Raw genomic sequence first — 19673 nt, forward strand, 5'->3', positions numbered from 1 at the left:
AATTTCAGATTAAGTAAATGATGAGGAAGCCTGTGAGGAAACTCTGTGTGTGACTTGTTGACGTGACAGGTTGATCTCAGGTGTGTGTGTGAGAGAGAGAGAGTGTCGAGACTCAATCGATCATTTGTACAATTGGTTTTATCTGAGGAAGAAGTTAAACATGGCCTCAAAGAAAACCGAATCGAAGAAAAACGAGAAAACGGATAAATCTGAAAAGGCTTTAGCAGCGGAAAAGGAGCAATTCGTCAAACTACAGGTGAGATTTACGCGCGCGCACATTTTTACTTCAACGAGCGTTTGATATTCCGCGGTCACTGTTTTACACATAACGTATTAATGATACTTTCACTGAAAATCGTAATATTATTATTAATATGGCGTTTTCTTTGAATAATAAAGTAATGTAATATGACACCTGATACAGTGTTTCGTAGTTTTATAATACCATGTTTTTGGGCCCTGATGTACTAGTCAGTTTAATACCACCCACATGAAAAAATACTAAAGTGTTTTTGAACCATACTATAGTAAAGTACTTGAATTAATTTGTTGTGGTCATTCTATAGTTTCTGTGGTAATATAACAACTATAGTAATATAAACAAATTGCCCAATACTGTACTAAGTTTTCTACAACTATAGGGTATATTATACTACAATATTACTGTAGTAAAAACTAAAGTATATTACTGTATTTATTACAGTTTATCAGTTCACTATAGTTAATGCTACAGTATGCTGTAGCATTCATTAACAGTGTTTTAAATACTATAATATATACAGTATACTACAATTTACTATAGTATGGTTAAAAAACACTACAGGCCTAGTGTTTATAATAAATTACTATAGTATTTTTTCATGTGGGATCTTTTTTGGGCATGTACCATGGTAATACTGTTTTGTATGGACGTGTGCCATATGTTCTGGCTATGTACAATAGTCATACCTTGATATATTTGTACCATGGTAATGTATTTTACCATAGTAATATCTTTTTAAGATGCACCATGGTATTATTTGAAGTACTTTTGGTGTACCATGTTAATACCATGGTATGAATATGGTATTATGCACTACCCGGTCAGAAAAAAAGTTAGCTGTTTGGATTTAAATAGGCAAATGCTTAAAAGAGTCAATGACTGGATCATTATTGCAGTGATTATTATGTCTCTAGCATGTTATATGTTTGGCAGCAGTTCTTCTAACCCTAATTGGTGGAGTGTGTAGATTTTCATTTCTTAAACAACCATGTAGGAAGACACATCATGGCCATATTCCAGGATGACAATGTCAAGATTCATCAGGCTCAAATTGTGAAAGAATGGTTCAGAAAGCATGAAGAATCATTTTCACACATGAATTGGCACCTCTTAAATTCATTGAAAGTCTTTGGGATGTGCTGGAGAAGACTTTACAGAGTGCTCACCTCTTGCATTGTCAGTACAAGATCTTGACCAAAACTTGATGCTATAACATCACAATATTTATTTCCTTCAAGAGGTCCATCAGTTTATGGTCAAGATCTTGTCTGGGCTCAGAGAGGTGCCAATTCATTTGTGAAAATGATTCTTCATGCTCCCTCCCAACCATTCTTTCACAATTTCATCAAGTTTTGGTCAAGATCTTGCATTGACAATGCAAGAGGTGAGCACTCTGTAAAGTCTTCTCCAGCACATCCCAAAGACTTTCAATGAATTTAAGAGGTGCCAATTCTTGTGTGAAAATGATTCTTCATGCTCTCTGAATCATTCTTTCACAATTTGAGCCTGATGAATCTTGACATTGTCATCCTGGAATATGGCTATGATGTCTTTCTACATGGTTGTTTAAGAAATGAAAAGCTACACACTCCATCAGTTAGGGTTAGAAGAACTGCTGCCAAACATATAACATGCTAGAGACATAATAATCACTGCAATAATGATTCAGTCAGACTCTTAAGCATTTGCCTATTTAAATGCAAACAGCTACATTTTTTTTCTCTTTTTTTAGTTAAGCATAAAATCAGACTCAGATGATCAACCTGGCAGCAATTATTTTGCATTTCACTTCATTGTAATGTGTGTTATTTAATCTTTTAAACTGTGTCATATTCATTCAGCATTACATGTGTGCATCATTTAATGTGTTTTATTAATGATGTTTTATTAAATCTTAATTTCATCTGCTTCACAGCTTCAAAGTATCTCCAAATCCATCACCACCGCAGAGGCTCCTATCAAAGAGAAATATGGACGCAGTATCCTTCAGTATTGTTTTAATACAGCATTTGTTAGTCTGATGTGGGCATGATGTTTAATTCACATATCTCCTATTTATAATCATTTTAATAAATATTTGTATTATTACACACAGATCCCCAAGTTTTAATCGGTCAATCTGTCAGTCAAATATATGTTTAGTACTTTTCACAGTAAACATTGTTTCAAAGCCTTACAGACACTAATGATGTTAATGTTTATAATATCTTGATATCTTCATGTCGCATTTAGCAGATTAGAGCTTGGTGATAATATAGTTTACATTTTGCAATGTTACAAGCAATCAAGCAGTTGAGATTTGCCATATTAGTATATATAGCCTTACTTGAGTATAATGTATGCATGCAAATAAATGTGGACATACTTAGATATCTAATTTTATATAATAAGCTGGACGATAATATAGTTACATTTAAAATTAGGCAGTTGAAATATCATCTTATCATCATATATCATCTTTGCTATATATCATCTGGATTAGTATATTGTCCTAAACATTTGTACAGAGATCATTTTAGGCACACATAAGGAAGGCGGCGCCGTCACGTTCTGGTCTCATGCTGTGAGTCTACCGCTGTCCAGCAACGCCATCCTCAGCTGGAAGTTCTGCCACATGGTGCACAAACTGCTACGAGATGGCCATCCCAACGTCAGTCACAGTATCATCAAATGGCTTTAATTTTACTTTATTTATCTAAAATGACCCTACAACAGAACATTTTTGTTTTACCTTTCTTTCAGACTTTACGAGACAGCAGAGGTCACGCCGCAGGCATCAGACAGATGGGCACATTATGGGTGAGTGTCTAAAATTATCTGGATGTTATACAGTCATGATCTACATCATCTCATATAAATTGTTTATTCTTTCATGTGAATCTTTCAACTTAAATTTTCCATGTGTTTGCTGTGTTCTTAGGGGAATCTACATGATAGATATGGACATATTGTCGCGCTGTACGCCAAGCTGCTCTGCATCAAAATCGATTTCCATTTAAAGGCAAGTTTAATGTTTCCTTCAATAACATTTGTGTTCATTCTCATATATATATATATATATATATATATTTATGGTAACACTTTGGTATGGGGAGCACATATTCACTATTAACTACGACTTTTGCCTTAATACACTCTTAATTTACTGCTTATTAATAGTTAATAAGTTAGTTGTAGCGTTTAAGTTTAGGTATTGGCTAGGATTTAGAGATGTAGAATATGGTCATGCAAAATAAGGCATTAATATGTGCTTTATAAGTACTAATAAACAGCCAATATGCAAGCTAAGAAGCAACTAGTTAAAAGTGAGAATTGTTCTTCGTACTAAAGTGTTACCATATATATATATATATATATATATATATATATATATATTTCCCCCACAGCATCTGGAAATCCCACCAAACCTTGAAGCTCCTGAGGAAGTTCTTGATAAAGCCATTGCCATTGATATCAACAAAGTGTAAGTGCATTACTAATGATTTAATGAGTTTCCTGATTAATCTGTTAATGGAAATAAATGCTCATGGTTGCTATTTATACAGGTTTGACATGACAGGTGAGGTTCTGGACTACATGGAAGCAGCTCTAAAGCTGCAGGAAACAGGTAAGCGTGCTGTCTTATCAAGGATGTAATAATGTTTTTGTTTTTAATCCAACTTGAAAAAAATGCTTTTACTCAGAAATGAGGCATTAAATTGATCAAAAGTTACGGTAAAGACATTTATAATGTTACAAAAGATTATCATTGTTTGCACAAAAATATGAAGCAGCACAACTGTTTTCAACATTGATAATAATAACAAGAAATGTTTCTTGAGCAGCAAATCATCATATTAGAATGATTTCTGAAGGATCATGGAGTAATGATGCTGAAAATTCAGCTTTGACATCACAAAAATTAATTACATTTTAAAATATGTTCACATAGAAAACAGCTATTTTAAATTGTAAAAACTTTTCACAATATGACTGTTTTTACAGTATTTTTAATCAAATAAATTCAGATTCATAAATGCAGCCTTGGTGAGCAGAAGAGACATGAGTAGTGCATGTATAATATATATATTTTACTTTTTTAAATGCAGTTTTCCGGCAGATGGAGTCCAACTCCACCAGCTCTACCACAGCAGTGGGTCAGTGTCGTCTGGCACCGCTGGTTCTGGTCATTCAGGACTGCGGCCCACTCTACCATTTCCTGGTCAAGCTCCTGTTCAAGCTACACAGCCGTGAGTCTCATTCTTTACATGCTTTTCTCTTTATTTATGTGAATCATTTCCAATCAGTTCAACAGTCGTTGTGCATCTGTGTCACAGGAATACCCATGGACGCTCTGTTAGGACACAGGGAACGATTCCGCGAGCAGTTCAACAGGTAACGGTGATCTGCAATACATTTTGGTCAATACCAAAAGCCGGCAATTATATTTGTTATTGCCAATGACCAATATTATGGTTCATATATTTATTCAAAGTCCACCTGTGGTAAAAATCAAGTTTTTAATATTGTTTATGTGGTGTTTTTAAAACAAACCATGTGCAAATTCATCAGTCATTGCTGAGCATTTTCATAAAGTCATAAATGCGGTTTGAAATCTCTGGTGTTTCTGACCTTGTAACCAATCACGTCAAAGTGCAGGCAGGCTTTAGCATATCATTACTATGCAGTGAAGCAAGAAAGTCTCAAGAGAAGGTTGTCCCGGTATATTTTTCTGTTGATATGAAAAATCTTGTAGATTTAGCAATATAGCAGGTGTCTGATGTATATTACGATGTTATGATGAACTGTATGCCTTTCTCCACTGACGGTCTGAGTTGTTCAAAGTGTTTTTAAGGATACTAATTGTTAGAAGACAGCTGTCAATAGGAACATGGTTTGTGTAACATTAGCAACACATTATTAGCTGTTTGATAACATGATCAAGCAAAAGGCTAATCATATTAATTACCGTTATGTGTCCGACATTATACAAAGCGATACCATTGTGCAGCGCTTACCTCAGTAAGTTGACCGAGTGGATCTCTGAGCTGGTGTGAGCGAGTGGAGGCGGGGCTAATTAGCATATTCATATTCAACATATTCATTCATTCACGTATACTTAATGAGGCACGGGTGTAGAGTTACATTCAAGCTATTTTAAAGCATGAAGAATTTTTTTCACAGGAAAAAATTTCTAAATATGTAATTTTGCTGATCAAAGATGAGTTTTAAGGGATAAAATGATTGACTACAGGGGCACTTTAAATAAACAGCACTGACACCAAAGTAAAATCAGGCATCAAAACATTAAAATGTGCAAAAGAAAAGTCGGTCAAATGTTTAGTACTTTTAATGTTTGGCATATAAAAATACTTCACCATTGTTGACCAAATTGTTTATTGGTCTGTCTTTGTCGTCCACAGTTTGACACAGTTTTTCGAGAGAGCGAGAGGGATGGAGTTTTTCAAAACTATTATTCAGATCCCTGATCTTCCTAATGTAAGCTTTTCACATCAATATTTAATTGAATTTCAAATTACAAAATGCTATGAAAGAAACAATAATCGTCATATAGCATAACAAGTGGGAAAAACACATATGAATATATGCTGCTTATATTAAAGTTCCTCAATGTTTTAGGAGCCTCCGAATTTCCTGCGTGCAGCTTCACTCGCGGATCACGTGAAACCCGTGGTCGTTCAGAACGAGAGAATACCTGACGATGATGATACGGAGACGCAGCTGGATTTTGGTGAAGGACAGTACCAGATGGTAAAAACAGCCTGGAGTGCTTGAGCTTTAGCTGTAGGCCGGTAGATCGGCTCACAGAAGATCTTAAGTGCTTTTCTGCATCTGTGACAATCTTAACATTGGATTATTTTGCTCAACAGTATTACGGTTACAACCAGTTTGACCCTCCAAGTGACATACCAGAGCAAAGGTAACACACACCTGAGATCTACTCACTTTATGAAAGAAAGTTTACAAATGAGATCTATTTAATATGTATAAATGGATATTATGTATAACATGCAATTGCGAGTTTATATCTCACAATTTTGACTTTATAACTCGCAATTGTGAGTTTATATCTCGCAATTCTAAGAAAAAAAGTCAGAATTGTGAGATAAAAAGTCGCAATTACCTTTTTTATTTTTTATTTCAGCGGGGAAGCAAGCTTCCATAGTTATTTCATAGTTTTGATGACTTTCTTGTTTTTATAAATTGTGGAAAATAATAATAGCAGTAATGAAAAAATTGGTGTCCAAACATTTGACATTTCTTTTCATTTAACCTATAATATAACCTCTCACACAGAGAGACTGAGGCTGATACTCTGAGGAAGGAACTCGAGGTGGTGAAACCAGAGCTGGAGCTCATAAAAGTGGAGGTTAGACATTTGACTTTAATTGCATCTGTCTTTTGAAGAAGTATTTTCTTCTCCTGTGATTGATTCCCAACATTCATGTGTCTGCAGGCCCAGCGTGCCGTGGTCCAGCTCAAAACACAAGTGAATAAACTGGAATCTGAGCTTGAGGACCAGCGGACGCACAAGCAGATGGCGCTGGTGGAGAACGAACGACTGCGCATGGAGGTGGAGAACCTCAGAGCCCAGACCGCAGTCGCTGCCAACATTCAGGCCACAGCTGATGACGCGGGCAGTGAGTGACCTCTGACCCCAGACACACTTAAAGGATTAGTCCACTTTCAAATAAAAATTTTCCTGATAATTTACTCACCCCCATGTCATCCAAGATGTCCATGTCCTTCTTTCTTCAGTCGAAAAGAAATTAAGGTTTTTGATGAAAACATTCCAGGATTTTTCTCCATATAGTGGACTTCAATGGTCTCCAAACGGTTGAAGGTCAAAATTACAGTTTCAGTGCTGCTTCAAAGGGCTTTAAACGATACCAGACGAGGAATAAGGGTCTTATCTAGCGAAACGATCGGTCATTTTCTATTCTATTCAACTTAAGGAACGAACGCGGCGCCAGTTCCGTTTTTTCCGTAAGTTGAATAGGGAAGGCGTAGGACATTCAGCGTAAGCTTTTTGAAGAATACAGAATCGCGTTCTGGTGGAAGCACTTGTGATGCGATCATTTGTGCCTATAAAGCATATACATTTTGATATTTTTTTAGAAAATGACCGATCGCTTCGCTAGATAAGACCCTTATTCCTCGTCTGGTATCGTTCAAAGCCCTTTGAAGCTGCACTGAAACTGTAATTTTGACCTTCAACCGTTTGGAGACCATTGAAGTCCATTATTAGGAGAATAATCCTGGAATGTTTTCATTAAAAACCTTAATTTCTTTTCGACTGAAGAAAGAAGGACATGGACATCTTGGATGACATAGGGGTGAGTAAATTATCAGGAAATTTTTATTTGAAAGTGAACTATTCCTTTAAAAACACATACATTACCGTACAAAAGTTTGGAGATTTTTTGGTAACACTTCACAATAAGTTTGGATGCATTACATTGATCAAAAGTGACAGTAAAGACATTTATAATGTTACAAAAGATTATATTTAAAATAAATGCTGTTTTGAATTTTCTATTCATCAAAGAATCTTAAAAAATAAAACGTGTCACGGTTTCCACAAAAATATGAAGCAGCAGAAGTGTTTTAAACATTAATAATAAGAATAAATGTTTGTTGAGCAGCAAATCAACATAGAATGATTTCTGAAGGATCATGTGACACTAAAGACTGGAGTAATGATGCTGAAAATTCAACTTTGATCACAGGAATAAATTACATTTTAAAATATATTCACATAGAAAACAGTTCTTTTAAATTGTAATAATATTTCACAATATGACTGTTTTTACTGTATTTTTGATCAAATAAATTCAGCCTTGGTGAGCAGAAGAGACGTTTGAACAGTAGTGTATATGAAAATCTCAGAGTGAGGCTGATCTCTTGTTCTCATGTTTTCTAGGCAGAGCTCAAACTGCTCAGATACACTTCTCACGACTCAAAGAGAAACACGCCGAGCTGGTCAGCAGACATGCTGATCTCATGCGGAAGGTAAAGGTTTTGTGCCTATGATAACTGAATTATTTTCCTCACATTTTAATGACAAGCAGTGTCTGTAATTTTGTCACATGCAGCATCAATCATGTGTGAGCCTCCAGTAAAACTGCACAAAAACATCAAAACGCATTGTGATCATGTTCCTCACATTTCTGAGACTTAATGCAAGAAATATGTTAACACAAGGAGTTCTGGAGAAAAAAATACCTTCATTCATCCTATATGAACTTAAGAAGGTGAAATGTCTTTGCTGTATGGTTATTGTCATTGTTGTGTGTGTCAGAATACAGAGATGATGAAGCAGATCAGCAGCACTCAGCAAGCACAGGAGGAGCTGCTCACGGCCAAACAACAGATGGCGATAGAGATACAACAACTGAGACAGGACAACAGCGCCCAGGTCACACGCTACACATTTATCTTTGATAAATCATTTTTGAGGTTTAGAGAAGTTTTCTTACCACTCACACTAACCTGGACACTACACTGAACGTACTGCTTGACCAATAGGAGTTTTTCATTGGCTGATGCAGATATCTGATATAATTCCAGTATATGTATATATTTGATAATAATTGAATTAAAATTGCATGACACCAAATGAAACGTGCATATACTTGTTGAAAGGAGATGTTTTTATTTTACACATACATTACTGTTCAAAAGTTTGGGGTTGGTAAGATTTTTTAATGTTTTTGAACATTGAACTTATTTTCACCAAGGCTGCAAAAATACAATAAAAACAGTAATTTTATAAAATATAATTACAATTCAAAAGAAATGTTTCTATTTGAATATATTTTAAAATGTAGTTTGAAAATTATTATGAATTTTCAGCATCATTACTCCAGTCTTCAGTGTCACATGATCTTTCAGAAATCATTTGCTGCTCAAGAAACATTTCTGATTATTATCAGTAAAAACAGTTTGCTTCAGATTTTTGTGGAAACAACATTTTTGTAGCATTATAAATGTCTTTACTGTCACTTTTGATCAATTTAATACATTCTTGATGAATAAAAGTATAAATTTCTTAAAACAATTTGCTGGCCCCAAACTTTTGATTTGCTCATTATTATTTTAAAAGAGAAAGTGTCCATTGAAGATTTATTTGTACCTGATACATATACATATTGGCCTGCCCAAAATTTCCACCTGTCATTAACTGAACTGTAATTTTTCAGCTGGAGGCACAGAGAGCAGAAATTGAACGTTTGAAACATGAGCTAGCAATCGAGAGGGCTGAAATGTCCCAAGTCCATAACACTTTGCAGAGCAAGGAGAAGGTAGGACCTCCGTCCATGCACACAAATGACTGCAGATTTTCATGCTTCTTGATTAGTAACTGAATGCATTAAAAAATCCTAGTATTTACTATGTACTGTTTCTGTGATCACTGTGTGTTTGTAGGCTGGAGATGAGCTGGGCAGTTTGTTGGTGGGTCTGCAGGCAGAAAAAGAGGCACTCCTTCGTATAGTTAAAGATCAGGAAGCTGAGATCGCTAGTCTGCGTCAGGCCGTCCAATTCCACCAGACCACCCTACAGCAGGAGAGAGACCGACATCAGAGAGAGATGACAGCACTGCAGAACCAACTGCAGGAAAAAGTCAGTGCAACTTCCTGTGATGTAGAACAACCTAAATTAAATCTAGAAATGTCCCATTAGTGTCAACTTACAGGCAGTTTTTTGCTATCACAATTTTACTCAGTGCCACAAAACAGCATAAGAATGAGAGGTTTTAGTCATTTGTTTTGCTGTGTGTTTGTGGTCAGTTGTGTCGGGAACAGGAGCAGCAGCTGGAGATGGAGAAACTGAGACGCGAGCTGGAGGAGAAGCGAGCAGAGGCGCTGCGTGCTCAGAGCGCTCTGAACAGTAAAGAAACTGTGAGGATTTCCTCTTCACGAGTCTTTCTCTTACTAACATTTGCAAGTGTGGATGTTTATATTTGTGCAATTGATGCATATTGTGACTTTTTCCCAGTTTCCCAAAGCGTTTCATGTCTACTACCCATTTTCACCAGCATACAGACATTTGTATTAGTGGTTGACCAATATCATTTTTACAACATCTGATGCTGATACCACATTTAGAGAGCAGGCTGGCTGATTGATAACTTATATAGTAGTGAAATATGGCATATAATACAATTTAATAAGAGCAAATATTAATATAATATTTTTATATAATATAATATAATAAACACTAGTTATATAAATATTAGCTAAGTCAATGTTTAAGGAGTGGAAATATTAGTTATAAAATATTATATACATAAAAATGATGTAAAATGCACAAAATTGAAATACCAAATTTACATTTTTACAAAAGATTGAAAAAAAAAATTGTTCTGACATATGATATATAATAGAATTTAATAATATCAAATATTAATAGAATATTTTTATTATAATGTAAAAAATATAATAAAAATATCAGTTATGAAATATGATATATAATAGAATTTTATAATAGCAAATATTAATATACAGTTTTATAATATAATATAATATAATATAACATAATAAACAGTAGTTATATAAATATTAGGTATATATTTAGAGAATGGAAATATTTGTTTTAAAATATTATTGACAAAAAAAAAAAGTAAAATTCACAAAATTGCAGATACCAAATTTACATATTTTAGAAAAGATTGAAAAAAACATAGTACTGAAATATGATATAAAACTAAGGGATATTTTTATTATAATATATAATAAAAATATCAGAAATATGATATATAATATAATTTAATAATAGCAAATAATAATATACAGTTTTTGTAATATAATATAATATAGTATAAACACTTCTTATATAAATATTAGTTATATCAATATTCAGAGAGTGAATTTTGAAATATTATTTACTAAAAAAATGTAAATATACCAAATTAACATCTTTTACAAAAGATTGATATATATATAAGGTCAGACCAAAAATTATTCAGACATTTTTTATATATTTTTACTCTTGGGTGCAGGACACTATAGTTCATTTATGTAAGTGAGGATAGCAAAATAAAGTAAACTGTGACATATTATACCCACAGATTCTTCATACAGTGGACTACCAGTAAAATTGATACAAATTTGAAACCAAAAATTATTCAGACACTTTGACCTGACCATGTTTTGCCTAAGTGTTATCTGACATAATTAAGATTAATTTTTTCTGACACAGTTTAACTCTGAGATCTTGTCATATTTTATTACCATTTTTTTAAACTATAGTGAATAAACTGAATTAATGAATGAAATGTTCAAGGTGTCTGAATAAATTTTGGTTTGACTGTATATATATTGACTATGCGCAAAATATCGACCAATAACACAGCCTGGCCGATATATACTAGAACCAGGCATGTAATCAGTTTGTCACTGCTGGGTCACCACTACACCTTCAAAACTATGTATTATTTTTGTTTGTATGTGTGTTTTAGACAGGAGACCAGCTGAGCAGCGTGTTAGTGGGTCTGCAGGCAGAGAAGGAGGTTCTTCTACGTTCAGTGAGAGAACAGGAGGCCGAGATCACTAACATGCGTCAGGCCGCCCAACTCCACCAGGCCACGCTGCTGCAGGAGAAAGACAGATATCAGAGAGAGGTGGCAGCGCTGCACAACCAAATGCAGGCTAAGGTCAGAAAAAACAAGGGATTGTGGGCAAGATGCCTCCAAAAAGCACGCATGGAAGCATACTTAGAAAATCTAAGTATGATTTAATACTGAATTACGATACAAAACAATACATTTTCAAAGTGCGACATTAATAGGTACGACGCTCTGAACCTATTAAACTAGAATGTAGCCCAGGTGTATGTACTGTAGTGTGTTTTGAGGGTGTTAATTGTTGTCTTTGTGGTGTATTTTTCTGTGCAGTTGAGTCAGGACTCAGGAGTTTTGCAGCAAAGGCTTCAGGACGAGCAGTTCAGTCTGTTGCAGTGTGCCGTGGTGGAGGCCGAGGGCATCGTGCTGGACGCCGTGGCCAAAGTGGATGATCCGCTACATGTGCGCTGCATCAGCACCCCAGGTCTGTCCTTCCTCCTCCTCATACCTCTGAATATCCTCATCAGTTTTTTTACTTTACATATCTCTAATCTCTGCTTGCAGATTATTTGATCAATCGGGCCGAGTTGACGTTGGCATCCATTGATAAGATGCAGCAGAGTCATGCGGCCTATTTAAGGAATTATGATGGTAAGGTTGCTCTCATCAGTAAGGTAAAGGTTCAGCCGTTAGTAGTAAATTATCGAAATATTGCAATATGCATATCACAACTGCTTGCGATATCTGAATGATTTTAATAGGCTACTTCAAAAAGTTGAAAAAAGTCAAAGTTTTAGGTCAACGCATATAGCAGAGAATAGACTGGGCACGCGACTGTTACTTATGTGTGACTTGCTTGACGTTAAAAAGAGTTGTTAAGCGCAATAAGCTGCGGAAAACAACTTATTGCTGTACTCGCGCTGAACCGCGCACACAGAAAGCCGCCTCTCAGACAGCATTCAGTCCTGAATTCAGTTCTCTTTTGCGGCTTAGTGCACTCAAACGGTCAAATACACACACAGTTATGACACATTGCCTGTCTTGCCGAGTATTCATGTAAACAGTCGGTTAAGTCTTAAGTGGACGCAAACAGTTAGGAAAGAAATCGGATGTGTGTCAATAGGATCCGTGCATTAGTTCTTAAAGTGACAGCAGCCTAAAACAGTATACCTGCTGCTGCTGCTGCTGTCTGTCAAACAGCAAAATAAGTCACTGCTTCTTGACTGAATAACTTTTGTAGTTATAATATGAATCAATGTATATTTAATTAATGTGATGACTATGCATTGTTTTATTTTTACATTTGATTATTCAGTTTCTGTAATAAAAATAACTAATCGTCCACCCCTAGTTCCAGGTGTTTTTGTTTACCTGGATGTTCTTGATGTTAAATTTTTCAGGTTGATATAACTATATTTTACCAAGTTGAGCAAAGAGTTTTTTGTTTGTTTGTTTGTTTGTTTGTTTGTTTATGTTAAAATGACATTGTCAGATTTGTGACATTGCCTCTAATGTAATGCTAAAACACTGCTGTTCACTTTTTAGAAGTTGCAGTGATGCTTTCTTTTCCCAGAAAGAATGTGAGACATGTATATTTGTTATATAATTTTTTTAGTTTTTAAATATATTTAAATATTATTTACATTGATTTTACACACGTAAAGCATTATTGTATTGCATATCGAATATCGCATTATTTAACAAGTTATCACATTTTTCTTCAATCATGCAGCCCTAGCCGTTATTTGGATTTAATCTCTTCCTCTTCCTCTAGATGCAAGTGGTTTGTTGAGGTCGGTGACCCAGTTCTCCCATCTCATCGCTGACACTATTGTTAACGGAGCAGGCACTGCCCATTCAGCACCAACGGACCAAGCTGACCGTGAGAGCCAAAATTATTCTTTACTATTAAAAAAAAAGCTCATTCTTATGTATACAGTGCTGTTGACATTCAAAATGAATCATTCTCTACAAAACATTATATACAAAACATTGATAATTTCTTTAAAAAAAATTGCATTAACAAATTCAGTCATTCAGTTTTGTTTTACAAAATTTGTACCAATGATTTGCATTAGAAAGACCAGATTATTTTGCATGGTTTTTAGCTAGTCCAAAATTATCTTCATAGTCATTTGAAGTTTTGTATTACATAATCCAGCTAATACCAAACTGTTTTGCGTGTTTTGCTTGGTTTTTAGCTGGTCCAAGCTGCTCATTTATGGTCCTTAAATGACCAAAGCTGGTCTAGATATAATTTATAAGAAAAAAAAAATAGTTGTAAATGAACACAGTTTTTAAAGTTTTTGGCTGGTCCAAGCTCCTCATTTATGGTCCTTAGATGGTCTAATCTGGTCTAGATTTGTAATTTCTTAAAAATAAGTTACAAATTAACACGGCCTTTAAGTTTATTCAAAGTTTTGTATTACAAGATGATTTGCATTAGAAAATCCAGCTTATACCAGATGGTTTTGCATGGTTTTTAGCTGGTCCAATCTGCTCATTTATGTTCCTTAGATGGTCCAAGCTGGTCTAGACTGGACTGTAAACCATAGACCAGGTTGCAATGTTATATACCATATCGGTCAAGCTATTTAGAGCTGCTTTACCATCTTGAATCAGCAGCAAAACATCTACCATGCTTCAAAAACCATCTTGACCACCTTAAACGTGTACAAGCAGTTTTTTTCCTGATGCAGTTTTGGTTCATTTCTCCATAGGTTTGACGGATAACTGTCGGGATTGTGCCACTCACTGTCTCCAGTACCTGAAAGAGCTGAAGATGAAGGCCACCCTCCCGAGAGCAGACCCCACTGCCGTCCGCTACGTGGTCCAGCGTATCCTCAACCAAGGACAGGTGCGGTGGACCAGAGATGCCATCTTCAGACTTTATATGCTGCTGGTGTTTGTGTGGAGTAATAAGTGACCTCTCTCCCGGTCTCTCGCAGGACCTGCGGCCCAGGGGAGCAGACGTACGGAAGGAAGAGCTGGCAGATATGGTTGATAAGGAAATGGCTGCGACTTCCTCTGCCATTGAAGATGCTGTGCTGAGAATGGATGTAAGTTAGCACTGTGTTCATGATTCTGAGTTCAACTCGATGCTCATTTGCTATGACTTCATGGGTTTTTCTTATGTAATACAGGAAATATTGAGCCAGGCAAGAAGAGATACATCTGGAGTGAAACTGGAAGTTAACAAAAGGTTAGTTTGGGATATATTTTTATAGATACCATAAAGTTTATGTGTTTATGTATTTCAGTGTTTGTGTTTTGTTCTATTACAGCATCATTGGCTCCTGTTCGGATCTAATGAAGGTATGTTTAGACTCAAACAGATGAATGAGTTAAATACACTACTGTTCAAATGTTTGAAAGAAATTACTTTTATTCAGCAAGGACACATTAAATTGATCAAACGTGACAATACATTTATAATGTTACAAAAATCTAGCTGCGAGCGGCAATTATCGGGGTTCAAGTGCTTTAAGGCCTTTGAACATGCGTAAAAAGGTATTATATTTTAATCAGCAAGCCTATAAAAGACCATTTACAGCAAATACAGGCAATTTACAACAGGAAATATATAGTTTTTAAAGCTTTTTAACAGTTATCGAGGTTGAGCCAAAAACCTAGGACTAGTTCGCCAAAGTTGTTTTTTTTAAATAATCTCCCATATTTAACGAATGATTCGATGGACAGCGGTGGTTTGCTAGAGGCAAAGTTGCTCAGAATGAGGAGTTCTGCCATGTGGTACAAATTTTGTGGGCACATGCGAAAAAACACACGATACACGATCCTTTACACACGTGATAAATGTGAAGGCGCCCCTCTGGTGGCTGATTTCTTTCGAATTTCTCACAGGCCTCTAGGGCCGCAAGTCAAACAGGCCCAGTGAGTTTCGTTCCAATCGGACTCTGTTATCCTTGTCTAATAGCTGCTCAAACTTCATTGGCCAACGGCGAACATGTTTTTTGAGACACGCCAATGTCCTCATAGAAAGACATGGCACCTCGGACAAAGACACTGCATGCCAATTTTCAAGTTGATCGGACTAATTAAAAAATCTTACCGACCCCAAACTTTTAAACAGTGGTATATGTCAAGATAAATGTAATTTTTCATCACTTCTGTCACCTTGTCCGTAGGCTATACACATGCTGGTGATGGCCTCTACTGACCTGCAGAGAGACATTGTGGAAAGTGGCCGGGTACGATTTGGTCATAGGAGCAATTTAAGATAATAAATAATACGTATTCACACACTCAAACGCAGGGTCTTGTGTGTGTCTTAGGGTGCCGGTTCTGTTAAAGACTTTTATGCTAAAAATTCACGTTGGACGGAGGGTCTCATCTCTGCATCAAAGGCTGTTGGATGGGGTGCAACGCAGATGCTGTGAGTACATTTGAGTGTGTAGATTTAACCTGGATTTATTAGTGTCAGTCTGTATAACTGTGATTTATTCTCACAAAGTGAATCAGCTGATAAAGTCGTGACTGATAAAGGAAAATATGAAGAGCTGATTGTCTGCTCTCATGAGATCGCGGCCAGTACGGCACAGCTTGTCGCTGCTTCAAAGGTAAAATCCATGAGATCGATATAAGTGTGATTTTTAATTCAATCAAATCAGTGTATTCTGACACATCGATCCTTCATTTAACAGGTAAAGGCGGATCGAGGCAACAAGAAGCTCCATGCTTTACAGCAGGCATCCCGCCACGTGAACGACATGGCCGCTGTTGTGGTGACATCTACCAAGTCAGGACAAATGCAGATTGAGGACAAAAGTGAGTGTCATGGACACAAATGCAAAAAACATGAAACATACTCTACGCAGGTAGTGAAGTTTGTAGCGTCCACAACATCGCCAGAAAGCACATTAAGTTTGTCCTGTTTTTCCCCACAGACTCCATGGACTTTTCTGGCCTGTCTCTTATAAAGCTCAAAACAGAAGAAATGGATTCCCAGGTAAGTTTACCAAAGTGAAAATGGTAGTGTTTTAGGAGGGGAGTAGAGTGCCAGAAACCACAGCAAACCAGTGTCAGAATTTAACTTTTCAATTAATGGACAATATTTGCCCCCTGAATTGATTTACATAGGCATTTTTTACCTTCGTAAGGGAAGATTTTATTAATTATTTAATTATTATTATTTATTAATTACCTTAAAATGTATCTTTGTTGTCTTTTATGTCAAATACTTAAATTTAACCAGTTACTTCTATCAATCAGAAAACTATTACCAATAAAATGCTATCAAAATCAACAAAAGCCATCTTTACATTGCCAAGGTGGAACAGAAGCTGCATCTGACATGGCATTTATATGTATTTGCCCAGACTGTTAAAAGGGTTTGTTCACCCAAAATGAAAATTACCCCATGATTTACTCACCCTCAAGCCATTCTAGGTGTATAAGACTATCTTCTTTCAGAAGATCACTATTGGAGTTATAATTAAAAATATCCTGGCTCTTCCAAGCTTTTTAATGGAAGTGAATGGGGGGCAAGTCCAAAAAAAGTACATCTTTCCATCATAAAAGTAATCCATACGGCTCCAGGGGGTTAATAAATGCTTTCTGAAGCGAAACAATGGATTTTTGGAAGAAAAATTGAATATTTAAAACTACATTAACTATAATAACTGGTTTCTATAATAACTATAATAATCGGTGAGACTAAACGCCTCTCGCGGTTCAAACAAATAGGGCTGTGCAACAAACTCAAACTCCTCTTCTCTTATATCGAAATCCTCTGATATTTCTCTTTGAAACTTCTCGTTTTAGACTTCTAATTCGAGACCGGTGTTTTGCTTTGATCTTTGGTCAGATGTCACTCTTTCGCCTGAACTAGACTCACATACGGCCATTACCAGAAGCCAGTTATTATAGTTTATAAGGTTTTAAATATGGATATTTTTCTTTAAAAAAACCCATCGCTTCACTTCAGAAGGTCTTTATTAACCCACTGGAGATGTATGGATTATTTTTATGATGGATGGATGCATGTTTTTGGGCTTCAAAATCTCGCCCCCCATTTACTACCATTATAAAGCTTGAAAGAGCCAGGATATATTCAATATAACTGATTGTGTTCATCTGAAAGAAGATAGTCATATACACCTAGGATGGCTTGAGGGTGAGTAAATCATGGGATAATTTTTGGGTGAACTATCACTTTAATGCTGCTCAATGGTTGCATACATGTATTTATATAACAATTACATCATGTAAAAATAGCCTACATAAAGTATATCTATTATAAAATAAAATAAAAACAGGAGCTCATTACAGGGTAGGACTGTAAAATCAATAATAATTAGTGTATTGCTTTTTACGAATTAGATTGGCTATTTTAGTAGAATGAAAAACGAAATGGAATAAATTATATACAGAAAGCAAGCAAAGCCCGTTCATTTCCGACCCTGCTGCAAACTCAAATTTAACACAGAATCCAATCTGATACAAAAATGTTGTTTACACCATCCATCAAATCCCAGAGGATTAAATCAAGTCATTTTGCAAGTAAAATGATATGCAAATACCATTTCATGCTTGACTTGAAATGCATAAACATAAACTCCTGTTTGTTTACAGGTGAAAGTGTTAGAGTTGGAGAAGCAGCTGGCGAACGAGCGCATACGGTTGGGAGAGCTCAGGAAAAAGCACTACGAGATAGGAGGGATCCCAATGGACTCGCCTCCAGAGAGCGCAGTCAATAGTTTCGACAGTTCACTGCCTACCGTTTTTCCTGATCCACCCACAATGGAACTGCCCAGTCTGGATGTGTTCACACTGGATCTACCCAGATTCGAACCTCTTAGACTGGACCCGCCCGGACCAGAGCCCCCCGCACCCGAGCCTGCCAAAACCAGCTCTAAACGAACCTCAATCTTTCATAAATCAGGCAGCATCCTCAAGAATGCAGTAAGTATTAACGGACACAGTTTGCTTTGGACCACTTCACCTGTATTTCCAGTGTCAATATTGCCATTATAATGACATTCAGACTTTAAGTCATTCTTGTACTTTTATTTTTCACAGTTTAGGTGAAAGAAGCCCTGGATGTATAAAGAAGAAACCATCCGATAATAATGTACATTATTCTGTATCGCATCATTAGACTCTCTGTATCCCCCTGCATGGTTTGACAATACTGTATGGTGAAATTATGCCTATTAATTTATATTATAATTTATATAATCACTTAGTGAATTACTATACTGAAACCTTTTTATCAGGTAATTGTTTTTATTTGTTTTCTTCTCATTTTTAATGAGAACCAGGCTATTTTTATTAGCACCATCAGTGGCTGTTACTGTATTTGGGATCTTTTTACGCCTTTTTAAAGTAAATAAAAAATAATCAATTATGTTGTGAAAGTGATGTTTGTGTTTGTTGTTTTTAATACCAGTATTTACCGATTGAACAAGAAATTGAATGTTAGAGAAATCCATTAAAAATGTAATCTTATTTAATATGAGTTTAAAAAAATTAATTATACATGTAATATATATTTAATTATACACTATTATAAAATGTTTACAATATTTCTGCGTTCATGTCACACTGTCACTGATTGATATGTATAACTACCCGTTAACCCTTTGATATAACAAAGTTTAACCTTTATGCGACCTTATGGACATTTTTGTCTTTTTCAGGTTTGTTTGTTTTTTTGATCATTTTGCCTGTGTTAATGCCATCTGCGGACATTTTGGCTCAAGTGTGTATTTTTATTGGAATTTTACTATTTCTCACAAGGGTTAACGTCTTATCGACACATTTGAACTACACAAGAAGAACTGGTAAACAGTGAGTGACAGATATTTTAGGTCAGTGTGACGCTTGACA

General features: G+C 35.7%; 1 protein-coding gene across 1 annotated transcript; it reads left to right on the forward strand.

The window, feature by feature from the left end:
• Nucleotides 1–115: 115 nt before the first annotated feature.
• On the forward strand, nucleotides 116–19201 carry LOC127520990 (huntingtin-interacting protein 1-related protein). The gene is made up of 34 exons (XM_051909804.1): nucleotides 116–256; nucleotides 2178–2241; nucleotides 2770–2912; nucleotides 3005–3061; nucleotides 3183–3263; nucleotides 3649–3725; nucleotides 3808–3869; nucleotides 4351–4491; nucleotides 4579–4636; nucleotides 5665–5740; nucleotides 5882–6013; nucleotides 6133–6182; nucleotides 6560–6632; nucleotides 6720–6903; nucleotides 8187–8275; nucleotides 8565–8681; nucleotides 9466–9567; nucleotides 9692–9886; nucleotides 10054–10164; nucleotides 11724–11918; nucleotides 12159–12309; nucleotides 12390–12476; nucleotides 13600–13707; nucleotides 14546–14682; nucleotides 14774–14884; nucleotides 14969–15027; nucleotides 15110–15140; nucleotides 15971–16033; nucleotides 16118–16218; nucleotides 16297–16402; nucleotides 16487–16610; nucleotides 16730–16791; nucleotides 18417–18746; nucleotides 18864–19201. Exons 1-34 carry the CDS (start codon nucleotides 161–163, stop codon nucleotides 18870–18872), a joined length of 3582 nt encoding a protein of 1193 aa, XP_051765764.1. The 5' UTR covers nucleotides 116–160; the 3' UTR covers nucleotides 18873–19201.
• The last annotated feature ends 472 nt before the right edge of the window (nucleotides 19202–19673 follow it).

The sequence above is a fragment of the Ctenopharyngodon idella genome, chromosome 10, assembly GCF_019924925.1.
Source record: "Ctenopharyngodon idella isolate HZGC_01 chromosome 10, HZGC01, whole genome shotgun sequence".
Lineage (NCBI taxonomy): Eukaryota > Metazoa > Chordata > Actinopteri > Cypriniformes > Xenocyprididae > Ctenopharyngodon > Ctenopharyngodon idella.

What these genes read in the sequence shown, in the direction of transcription:
- LOC127520990 (XM_051909804.1), top strand. Translation starts at nt 161, where the DNA reads ATGGCCTCAAAGAAAACCGAATCGAAGAAAAACGAGAAAACGGATAAA. An exon ending in TCTAAAGCTGCAGGAAACAG is followed by an intron (nt 3,870 to 4,350) that starts GTAAGCGTGCTG and finishes TTTTAAATGCAG; the next exon opens with TTTTCCGGCAGATGGAGTCC. An exon ending in CTATTTAAGGAATTATGATG is followed by an intron (nt 12,477 to 13,599) that starts GTAAGGTTGCTC and finishes CTCTTCCTCTAG; the next exon opens with ATGCAAGTGGTTTGTTGAGG.